Source organism: Synchiropus splendidus, chromosome 1 (genome assembly GCF_027744825.2).
Source record: "Synchiropus splendidus isolate RoL2022-P1 chromosome 1, RoL_Sspl_1.0, whole genome shotgun sequence".
NCBI lineage: Eukaryota > Metazoa > Chordata > Actinopteri > Syngnathiformes > Callionymidae > Synchiropus > Synchiropus splendidus.
In genome coordinates, this window is record NC_071334.1 from 59122295 (window position 1) to 59133643 (window position 11349).

At 40.8% G+C, this 11349-nt stretch overlaps 1 protein-coding gene across 3 annotated transcripts; it reads left to right on the plus strand.

The window, feature by feature from the left end:
- The first annotated feature begins 373 nt into the window (after positions 1-373).
- Positions 374-8512, plus strand: mvb12ba (multivesicular body subunit 12Ba). Of its 3 annotated transcripts, none has more exons than XM_053873120.1 (11): positions 374-574; positions 2197-2319; positions 3260-3367; positions 3444-3540; positions 3708-3837; positions 4445-4585; positions 4819-4869; positions 5102-5196; positions 5296-5351; positions 5425-5484; positions 5861-8512. In XM_053873120.1, the coding sequence occupies exons 2-11, from the start codon at positions 2206-2208 to the stop codon at positions 5945-5947; spliced, it is 939 nt and encodes a 312-aa protein (XP_053729095.1). In that variant the 5' UTR covers positions 374-574; positions 2197-2205; the 3' UTR covers positions 5948-8512. The 3 variants fall into 3 exon arrangements, with proteins under 3 accessions (XP_053729095.1, XP_053729078.1, XP_053729087.1); XM_053873103.1 differs by lacking the exon at positions 374-574 and adding an exon at positions 649-852; XM_053873112.1 differs by lacking the exons at positions 374-574; positions 4819-4869 and adding an exon at positions 665-852.
- Positions 8513-11349: the final 2837 nt, after the last annotated feature.

The following is an 11349-nucleotide window of genomic DNA, read 5'->3' on the forward strand; positions in this document are numbered from 1 at the left end:
CTTTTTGGCCTTCTGTAAATGCACTGAGGAAAGTATTTTCCAAGGAGTGAAGCAATTTGCTAAAAACTATTACATAAATATAAAACTATTTAAAGTATATGTTTATTTGTTTTGAATCCATTATGCTTGGCTCATGAAAAAAAAAACCCAAAACGTTAAATGATTCACGCTGTTGATTCTATTAGCCATCGTTTGCTCTTCTTTTAGGTTTTTGTTAATAAAAAAAATAACTTTGTCATTCTTCCTGAATTCCTTAGAAACCATGTTACTTTCCAATGGCAAGCAGGATATTTTTATGAAGCGCCACAGTCTTTAGTGGACATGTCTCCACCAATAACAACTGTGGTGGGGTGTGTGGGGCAGGATACTCAGTCCTCCCTAACATCCCCCGCAGCTACACCCCGAAAGTCGCTTGTAGTTTGAACCACCATGCCCAGTGTTTCCAAACAAGTCTACCCGTTAGCTTGTTTCGTTTGTAGTGTTAATTCGTCCAAGGTTCCAGCTGCTCTCCGAGGCAACCAGGGGGTTTAAAAGAGGATACGTAAGAAAATACGAGAACCAGTCACCGACCTAGGTAAGAGTGCTAATATTAGCTGCTAACACGATAGCTACTAGTCTGGCCACACTCGGCTTTAATATACAGAAGGTTACATACATATATCTCTTCATTTAGATGACGATACATAGGTGCCTTTCACTGCGACATGGATGTTCGTGACAAACCATTTAAAGGCATATTTATTAATGTATAACTAGAAGTTTACCCACGCTAACGCTAGCTTAGCCACATAGCTGATGTTTTATACACAATCGTTTAAATGCCCACCACAGTCTGTGCACCAGAGGCTGCAGGTACGTGCACATCCTTATGACAATTATTCATATTTGTCCCCCTTTAATGCTTTATAATTTGCCCACACATCTGCGCCTCTTTAGTTCAGGTAGTATGTTGCTGCTGTTCTGTGCTCAGTGAATGTTATTCATTTACGCCAGACAACTTGTCATGATTCGGTGTGTTCAAACAATTCAATGTGTTAATATGGCATGTTACTTACTGCTCAATTGTTTATCAAATTTGTACGTTTTCTTTGCTGCTTTTTTTATATTAAGCGTGATCGTAGATTACATGTGAGTCAGGTTGAATTCGCTCACTGTGGGAATAATAAAGGCCATCTAATCTTTTTTGCTTTTAGCCTTGCGACTGTGTCATGAAACTTTACCACTAACCCGGAGATGAATATGATTGTCACTCCCATGTTCATTTAATGGTTGTCTGCTCAGTGTGCCATTGATATACAAACTTCCCAAATTCAGTTTTAACTTCTTTGCTTATCATAAAATAAGCAGGCAGTTATTAAACTACTGACAGAAATAATATGTAACTGAGACCATATGTTTCAAAATGATAAGACACAATGAGTTACAGTAAAAGGTGAAGGCCCCTGCAAAACAGTTGGGAAACCTCTGTTTGCTTGTCACAGCTCGACGTGTGCTGTCACACTGCTGTCGGAATTAACACAACTTTCGTGCTACTGCTTTGTTTGTGGTAAATATGTGTCACATTGGCATGGCTGGTAAAATTGCCTAATTCTCTCGCCTAAGTGATTGGCTGGACTGAGTTCAAGCTGTTGCTATGCGAACTCGCCGTGCTCTTTGAGAGTTTGATAGATGCTTTTGTTCCTTTTTCAAGTAGAGTCACTTGAATATTGAAACGGTCTCTCCCCACAGACTGGAACTCTTTTCTGTCAGTGCCACTAGCCTGAACAGAATACCATTGTTGTCAAGGAGATGCTATGCAGGAGGCCTTAGAGGTCCAACAAGTTATTCCCCCTGCTCTCTGTCAATTCCACATAGCTCATGCCCATTGAATATCCTGTGACAAAATAGAGATCCTCATTGGTTCAGTACAACAGGTGTGGCAAGATAAACTGACCACAGTTGTTGTTCTTGCTGAATTAACATAGACGAATAAAGGCCGTCTAATATAATCTAATATTATGTACAGATATACACATCTATTGGTTTGTTCCGCCATGTGATGTACACGTACGTACGTACATATATCAATTCTACATTATTCTATTTTGTATTAACTTATAACTTGTCACACTAATTGCCTTATTCATTGTTCATTGAATATGTGTATTTTTCTTGACTCTGAATATGGAAAGCATGTTGCTCATCGTTTACCAACAGAACACCGTCATGATGCCTGAGGTCAGGGACCTTTCTGATGCTCTGCCTGAGATGCCTATGGACCCCATAACTGGAGTTGGTGTGGTTGCCTCTCGCAACAGGGCTCCCACTGGATATGATGTGGTAGGTGTCACTTATTTATTTTTTTATTTAAGTCAGAAATATGAAATTTACTATGTATGAATGATTGTTTCAGTTTACTGAATTAAGTTCACACAAAAACAGTGACTCATTGATTGGCCACAGTATCTTAGTCTTGGGGGCTTTTCACACTGCGGATTTTGAGTCCGATTCACCCCGTGCTGTGCAGCCTCGCACCTCTGTGCATCAGGCGATGTCCTTTTTTTCCTTCTCAGCTGGCGACGTGATGCGCAAAATAGCTCATTTTTGACCCATGACAAAGCACGTGTCAGGGAAGTCGTCATCAGCCACGTGACACTGGGGTCGCAAGCCCGAACCTACAGTATTTACAACCATCAATTTGACCACCTTATTTCTCTGTGACTTCTACAAGTCATCATCAAGTCAAATATTAAGTGATGACAGGCCTCCGCCACGGCTGTAACGGAATATATAGTCTGGTAATCTTCAGTAACGTTAATCTGTGGCTTTCCTCTTCACTGTGCTCATCGTGCAGACAGCTGCACAGGTGCAGGATTACAGAAGTGAAACCAGTTAGATACCAACATTATTCATTTCAGTAAATCACTTCTCTCAATAAATTCAGGTGTTTATCAGCCTGACACAGCGAGGTCCAGACCGCTGCACTGCACTCTTCACCAGCACCAGTCTCCCACAGCGGCAGCTGCACACCTGTGGGAGTTTGCCAAATTATTTTTGGACCATGTTGTCTGCCCAGACAACTCCGCATTTGTCGTGTCTGTGTGGAGTCGCGGTGTACCCCTAGTTACCGGCATCTAGTGGCGAGTCGCTTGGGGTGAGGAGTTTACGGGACAAGGTGCAGCTCTCCAGCCGGGATCAAATCTGTGTCCGAAACACGTCCGAATGCACTTTGTCTCGAAGCAGAGTCAAAGGCCCGTTACTTAATCTTACTGTTCTCCAGGTTTCCACTACTACAGATGGCCTGGATGCAGACTTGTGGAAAGACGGCCTTTTCAAATCCAAGGTTACCCGGTACCTGTGTTTCACAAGGGTTTTCTCAAAGGAAAATGTAAGTCACCAACTGTAACCAATGAGTGCCCCACCCTCCTGCCTTTTTCACAATCCTAATCTGCTTTTCTTCACAGAGCCATTTAGGAAATGTTCTTGTTGACATGAAGCTGATTGATATCAAGGATACGCTGCCTGTGGGCTTCATCCCCATTCAAGAGACAGTTGACACGCGTAAGTCATTGAGTATTGGAGGATGCTGCAGTGCATGTTTACTGCGGCAAGATTCACTTATCAAGGTTTTCATGTTAAAACACATCCGTCTTCCGGAGTAATTTTGCTGATGAATCTTAGTGGTTCTTCATAAAACTGTGGTCTGAGGCCCCTGATATTTTGCACAGAGGAACAAGCCTTCAGGAAGAGAAGACTCTGCATCAAGTTTATACCGCGGGATTCAACAGAGGCTGCGATCTGTGACATCCGCATTCTTGGACGCTCAAAGCAAGCACCTCCCCAGTATACCTTTATTGGGTAAGAGTCCTGGTAGCTTATCATGTCATTCCACACCTTCTTTCTGTGAAGCTAGCTGGGAGTGCACGGTGATTTTGGTGTATCCATGAGCCAGTTGTCATCCCCAAATATTTAAGGTTTATCCCTTTATGGATGATCCTGTTGCTTGCAATAGGCATTGATCATTGGTAATTTATTTTAGTTAGAATGCTTTTAGGGAGTGTTCTTTCACATTGAACATGAGCCGCTTTCAAAACCAGTGGCAGCACAGCAACCACTAAAATACGCGGATATTGCTCATGTCATTTGGCAGAAAAATGGAATAACAAATGAGGTTAAAAGCATGTGTCAGCTGAAACACTCAAATTGATATCTAGAAAGAAAATGCACTGCTCAAACAAATCTGTGGCTTTACTGAATTTGCTCACCAAATTGCCAACATATGTTTTCTGAAACAAAGTACACAAGTGTGAAACTGCAAAAGCAACATAAAAAACGGTCTAGTTTTGTTTAGGGTGATTTAGGAAGAGAATTCACACGGCCGTCATATAAAGCAAAACGGTATAGAATAAATGTGCTTCTCTATTATAACTCCATTAATATAGCTTTCACCTGTTTGTTTTTTCAGCGAGCTCAACAACATGGGAATCTGGTATCGCATGGGGAATGTACCTCGAGCGCAGGAGTCCTCTCACACGCCCACCACTCACCATGTCCAGAACATGAACTCCACCAGTTCCACTACTGTCCCAGCTGCACCAATGCCCAAGTATGTTCATCTATTCAATATCTACAGTGTTCCTCTCAGGAAGGATCAACTTATCCATCCTGTGCAACAATATCAAATGAATCTGCTGTCAATCATTTTTCTTTTTTATGTGATTCAAAATTGAACTCTGCATTAATGTTGGAGCTGTAAAAGCTATCCTCGGTCTTTCATAACAAAATCTGTTTGAAGAGACTTGACACTACTCTGTTCTTATTGCAATTCACTTTCTATAGTAAATGTATCTGGCCCCCAAGCTCTGTGTTCCACAACGTAAGCTCTGATGGGTGAGTTCAGTATTGATGTGGTTGCGAAAATATGTACAATATTTTCTGCATAAACTTTGACTTGACTGTTGTGTTTCTTAATCGTGCTGTAACGTGCTCATGTCGATGCGTGGCGAACACTTTCCTCCCTGTTCCTTCCTTGTTAGCTCAGAATGAGTGTCAGGGTGAAACATCAATATTTTCAGAAATGTGAAGCTCCCATGAAGTGTTCTATATTGTTCTTTTGTTTCAGGCATATTTCCATGACGCTGCCAGCCAGTTTCAGAGGGAAAAACACTACCAGACCAGACTATGAGCACCAGAACTCCAACCTTTATGCTATTTCAGGTTAGAAATGCATCTATTGTCATTATAATCCCTGACGGAAGTTAGGAGATACTAATTCTGCTGAGTGACTTGGTGTTCCTTCTTTTTTCGACTACCTAGCAATGGATGGAGTTCCTTTTATGATCTCTGAAAAGTTTGCCTGCGCCTCATCGGATGTAAGTGACCATTTGTTGGTGTAGAAAGTGAAATGACTGTATCTGTGAGTATGATGGTGTGGTCTGTGTTTAGCTGCAGCAGGTGGACCTGATCGGCATCACTATCAAGTCGCTGGAGGATATTGAGAAAGAGGTGAGCGTTGCACATTCTTAGAACTTCAAGTTTGGCTCAGCCACACCACGGAGCTTATTTCCTCTTCCCTGCTCGTGACCACAAAAATATGCTTCCTGTGTGTTTTTGGTTGATAAAGGGTTTAACAAAATTCAAAAGAATTCAACACACCGCCCAGAAGCCTGCTCCTTATTTTCCAGTGCCTACGCGATTACAACTACAGAGAATTTATCAAGACATGCTGCGTGTAGAAACCATGAAATTCTTCTCAACCAAAATACAAAAAAGTGCTTTCCCTCAAGCACGAGATGATGTAATACTATTTCCTGCCACCAGATGTCAGTTTTGCTCAATGGTGAGCTTGTTTACATGTCTGAAACGTTTGTCTTTGCATTAGTATGATTACAGCTTCCGCACAGAGCACAGTGCTGCAGCTCGACTCCCACCCAGTCCAACACGGACTTCCCTGAGCTCAGAGGCCTGAAGAAAATGCGCCCCGTGTGGACTAAACAGCAGGATGCATTGGTGGTGGACCTGCATATAAACAATGACCACCTTCTCTGTGTGCTGGAGGAACACGGTCTTCAACTCTGGACTTTCTCTCTGTGTTTCCTGTTATACAGTACAGTGAAAGAGGGAACTACAAAGGTATCTGCAAGCATCAAAGAACAAAAGCGGTACACGAGGAATTAATGATTCACGTGAGAACTGCCTCCAAATGTGTTGAATGACAGGGTGGATCCTGATGAATCAGGGTGGACTGACGTTGGATTAAACAGAATTCTTGCTGACATAGACAAGTCTTTACAGCATTTCAGAGAACTAAATGATGCTTAAAGGACACAGATTTGACATTAGTCTCCAAATACAACTGGACCGCTTTAAGGCTTTTTTTTTTTCTAAACATGGAACATAGTCGCCATTATTTGAGCTAAAATGAGTAGTTTATTTAGGTTGCCTTAATAAATACAGATCCCAGGTTGTCAGCATTTTACTCTGTTGACGTCCATCTTCCCAAATATCATTTCTACTGATGGATTTCCACTCTCTCCCAAAACTAGTCTGGGGTTTTCCTCCTGACCTTGCTGTCAGTTCTGTTTTCACACAATGTGGCGGGTGTGGAGTTCCGTGTGCGTCGAAGATTTCTTCAAGCAAGTATTAATTTTAGAAAAACTGTGCAAGAGCATTTAGTCAGTTTATCTTGACCTAATCTTATTAGGGCATCGATCGAACCTCAGTTCATTGAGATTCATTGAGATTGAGAACCTTCATTGAGTCTGCTAGTTAATGTTAGTTGTTTTTTTTTTTTTTTTTGGCGTAAAACAGATTTTTCTGTGGAATTAAGGCTGTTAAGGTTTTCACTGCACAGGTTTGACATTAAAACCTCACGTACCCGCTGTATTTGCAAAGTAATGTGAGTCTGCTAGGGTGACGTCTCACTCACTGGTTTCATCCGTTTTGTTTTTTTACTCAAACATCTCCTGTAGAAAGCACCTTTTTTCACACGACTAGCTCTTGTTGTAATCCGTCCGTCAAGTTATATTTCATTGCTTCCTGTTGATGTTACTGTAGAAATATTCATGTGGCTGTGAGTGCACTTTTGCTGTTGACCACTGCTCCGCCGCCTCGAGCCAGATATTGTTCAACCACTTTTTTTGTGAGGACCGGGTGTCAGTTTCCCTATTTTAGATTTTAACTGTTTTTTTTAAAAGCCAATTCAAAGCACATGTTATCACTTTTACCTCCCTTTTTTACACCTTCGATGAGCCAGGGTGGCCGAGGGTTGTTATTGCAAGCTGCGTCTTTAGAAATATCTAAGCCTTCATTTTAACCCGCTTCTCTTCACGTCATGCAGTCTACACTCAAATGTTTCCTCGAATTGAAGTGAACTTGAAATGCACAGCTGTCTGATGTCATGGCCTTTCTGTTCGTCATAGATTGCACTGTCAAAATTAGAAGACAAAAACTCATTAACACAGAAAAAAAAAATGTGCTCTAATATCAGTTCTATTCTCTTGATACTCAGGTTTCTTCTCACTCTTAGAAGAGCAATTAGGTCAGTTAACAGACTCGCATGTATCTGCTGAACACAAGTTTTGAAATCACTTGCATATATCATTTCACATGGCATGACTGCAAAACATTCATCTAATGGTCGATGAATTTTGGTAACTCTCCAGTAAATGAAGGAAACTGGTTCCTGTAAATCCTAAGTCCTAGAGATTCATTACCGATCTTCTCTGTGGCGTTAAAGTACACAAACAAAAATGATCATCTATCATTATGATGCCCATTTATTTATTTTTTATAAAGCAAGGGTTGAATTCTTCATAATCTCCATTCTGCAGAGCCGAGTTTATCTACACACATTTGTTTTCTTCATGTTGTAGTGTTACTGTTCTGAGCACCATATTTCCATTTTTTTTTACAGATGTTACAGCTCTTATGCACAAAGGCAAACTAGTGTGTGTATCAAGTGTGAACTTTGTCCTGTGTGAGGTTCTCGAATGTGTTATGTATCTCTAACATTCATTTTTATGTTTACAGTTCCAGCTGTGATTTAGTGTTATTCATTCACACGATATTTGAAGAAACCACTACTCATGTAACGATCATTTTTTAGGCTGTTTTATTGGATATCAAAAGCCTAGAATTTTAAAGTCACTTCACCACTCCTTAAATGTTTGTATGTGGTATCCTTCCCTTTGTACGATAAATTGTCAAATATTTGGTAGACTAATCCTATTATTTTGTCTAATTTATGATCCACTGCAGTTTTGCTGATTTCAGAAATGTGACAAGACCATTTGCACTGCCGTCGTGTTCTCTAATGGGAAGAAACCGGATTGTGTGTTAAACTCCGGGTGCATGTTCTGTTCATCAAAATGCCACGAGACTACGAGACCCGTCATGTTTGCATGTGTGGTGGCTGCTTGGTTCAGTGTTTCGGCTGGACACGATCCAAAGTTACAATCTCTGTCTCACCTGTTTTACTGACAAAAGGAACGACAGTATAAATGAATTTGTGTTGTAAAAAAGCTTTATTAAAGTGTCATGAAATGTTCTGGAATGTTCTCAAAGATTTTTTTTATTTAAAAAAATTTAATGTAGTTGATTAGAGAATTTGTGATAATTAATCTCAATCGCACTTTAATGGTAATGGTTTGCCACAAGAAGACTCCTTTTTCAATTTGAATGAATTTGGTATATTACTGAATGAAATGATGGACCGTACATACATTTAAACAACAAAATATTGTTTATTTTGCATCAGTTTGACAATAGCACAATAAATCACGATGGTGTCTATATTCAAGTTTTTATATCACCTTATTTAAACTAAAGCTCTTTTCATGTCTTTAAAATATTTGGATAAGAATTTCAAATCCATTCAGAGTAGTGGAAACCCTGGTCATTGTGTAGTGAAAAACATCCCTGAACAAAAGCAAACAAAAGCATCTGTTTGCTTTTGTTCAGGGATTCCTCCATGTTAGCTGTTGTTGTTATCATCCTAGCTGCCACGTGTCTTGTGCATCAGTGGGATCAGTGGACCCGGAACTCCTGCACTCCCTGTTGTCTGGAGAGAAAACTGTTGAATATTTATTTTATTTTATTATTTTTTTTGTCAGCGCTTCCGTAAGTCTCACCACTATATATATATATATATATATATATATATACGCACAGTGTACACAGAGTATTTTTTACGTTTTTTTTTTGTGAAGCTTATTTAAACACACATGTGTGATACACATACCTCACACAATCAAGAAGCGCTTTACATAAATAATTCCAGTTACATTTTCAGGATTTGTTTGAATTGGGCTAACTTAAGTGATTTAATACAGTGCTCCATCGTTTCCTTTGGATCTACGAATGTTTCACCATTCACTTGAATGGGTTTCTGCTGCACTGCCACAGCCAGCACTGGATAAAACAGGAGTACAGTATGCAGTTGAATCACTGAAATTAATCAACTTGTGACTATGGTGACAAAATGCCTGTGCATTTTTCTGTACATTTAACACACTACAAGTACATAGAGCTATGGGGAGTCTGGGATGCAGCGGAGCTCACATCTTGCATTGTGACATATACAATGTAATAACTGTGGCTTCCTGGTTGAGCACTGAATCTTTGATACTTTGATCAGAGAGTTGAGACAGTCTGACCTCTTTGTGAGGCTCCACACGTTGAGAAGGTGCTGCGCTCACTTGTGGCCACTTCATCTTTCTTTGCTTTCTTTTACATGCCGTTTACTCACGGACTTGCGTCATTTAGCCCTCTAGCAAACATGTGGCGGTGCCGCCGCCGCCGCCACCCCAGAGCTTTATGGAGCCGTGAAACAACATCTGGATCTGTGCCGGTCAACCACCGCTCAGACACTTGTGGCTACGAGCTCAGGTCAAACCACTTGTTTACTGTGAAGTGCACAGCGTTTGGTTCACACCGAGACATCGTGAAGTCCATTTCATGGGGTGAAGAAGCGTAATCGGGCCAAAGCAACAGAGCGTTGAGAGTGAAGTACATCACTCATGCATGTAGTATCGTTTGCTGCATCTTCTTGTGGGATACAATATGTTGGTGTGTGTTGGGCAAGGACAAGCCACATTTTGGCTGACAGACACTTGCTGGGCTTCAGAAAATATGGACTTCAACGGTGAAAGTTCGACCTGTTTCAAGCAATGAGTTGGCCAATTTGGCCCCATTGAGTGACAAATTCGTATTTCTACACAAGTGCTCGTGTCAACGCGCTGCTCTGTGTTGTGGAGGGTAATCCGTAAGCTTCTTGAAGACTGCTGCCAACTTTAGTTTGATCTCTGTATATTATTAAGTGGAGCATTTGAGGGAAGGAATCGGTATATTTCAGTCAGTAGATTTTTAAATGTGCTGCTTGGCTGCCTCTTTCAAGTCACTTCTTCACAACGTTGAAGGTTTTAGGCCACCAACAAAGACTTAAACAGTAAAAGATTTCTCTCATTTAAGAAACACGAGAGTCACGCTCAACTTTTCAATCCCGCTAATTGGCTTTTCAGTTCATAACACGAAGTTGTAAGTGACGTTGTAACTGTCAGAGCTTTATGTTTTCCCCACCACATCCACTTCACAACCCTGTCTAGTTTTCCACAACAAATCTAACCACTCAGACACATCAGAGTCATCATCAATAAAAACTTGTTTACAAGGACTTCAACTGCTCTTGGTTTCCTCAGATGAGCGTTTATAGCTCGCTTTGACAAAAAAAAAAAAGAAGTCAATGTGTCAACCACATTTTTTCTAATGAGGGTTCTGGTAGTTACTAGAGATGTGCAGCTTCACAGCCGTTATTGTTCAACAATATTTTCCGTCTTCAGCGGACAGACACCACTATGGTTTGAAGTGTAACTTATTTCATTTCCACCACTGTATCATCAACAATATGAATTCCTGTAAAATAGCAAGAATGCAGCTTTAGCATCTTGTTTGCGGATGATATAACAGACTTTCTGCCAGGGTCCAACCAACGCAGCTTGTGGTGCATTCTTCTAATGTTGTGTAAAACAGTCTGGTCTGGTTCTGTGCGCAACATCTGCAACAAAAATCCAGTGTGTGTGTGTGTGTGTGTGTGTGTGTGTGTCTCCTTGGTTGAGCCTTGCGGGAACCAATTGTTGACAAAACACCTCCGTCTAAGTACCTTGTGTCTTTATGGGGAGAACATTGGGCTGGACCCAACAAACCCAAGCCTCAGTTTGAGGATGAAAATCTCAAAATAACTAGGTAACTAGGTTTGGTTTAGGTTAGCCATTTGTTTTGGATGGTTAGGTTTAGGGTGAGAGCTGTAGAAGTCATTATGGCAATGAGAGGTCCCAACAAAGATAGAGATACAAACACGTGCATTTGTGTGTT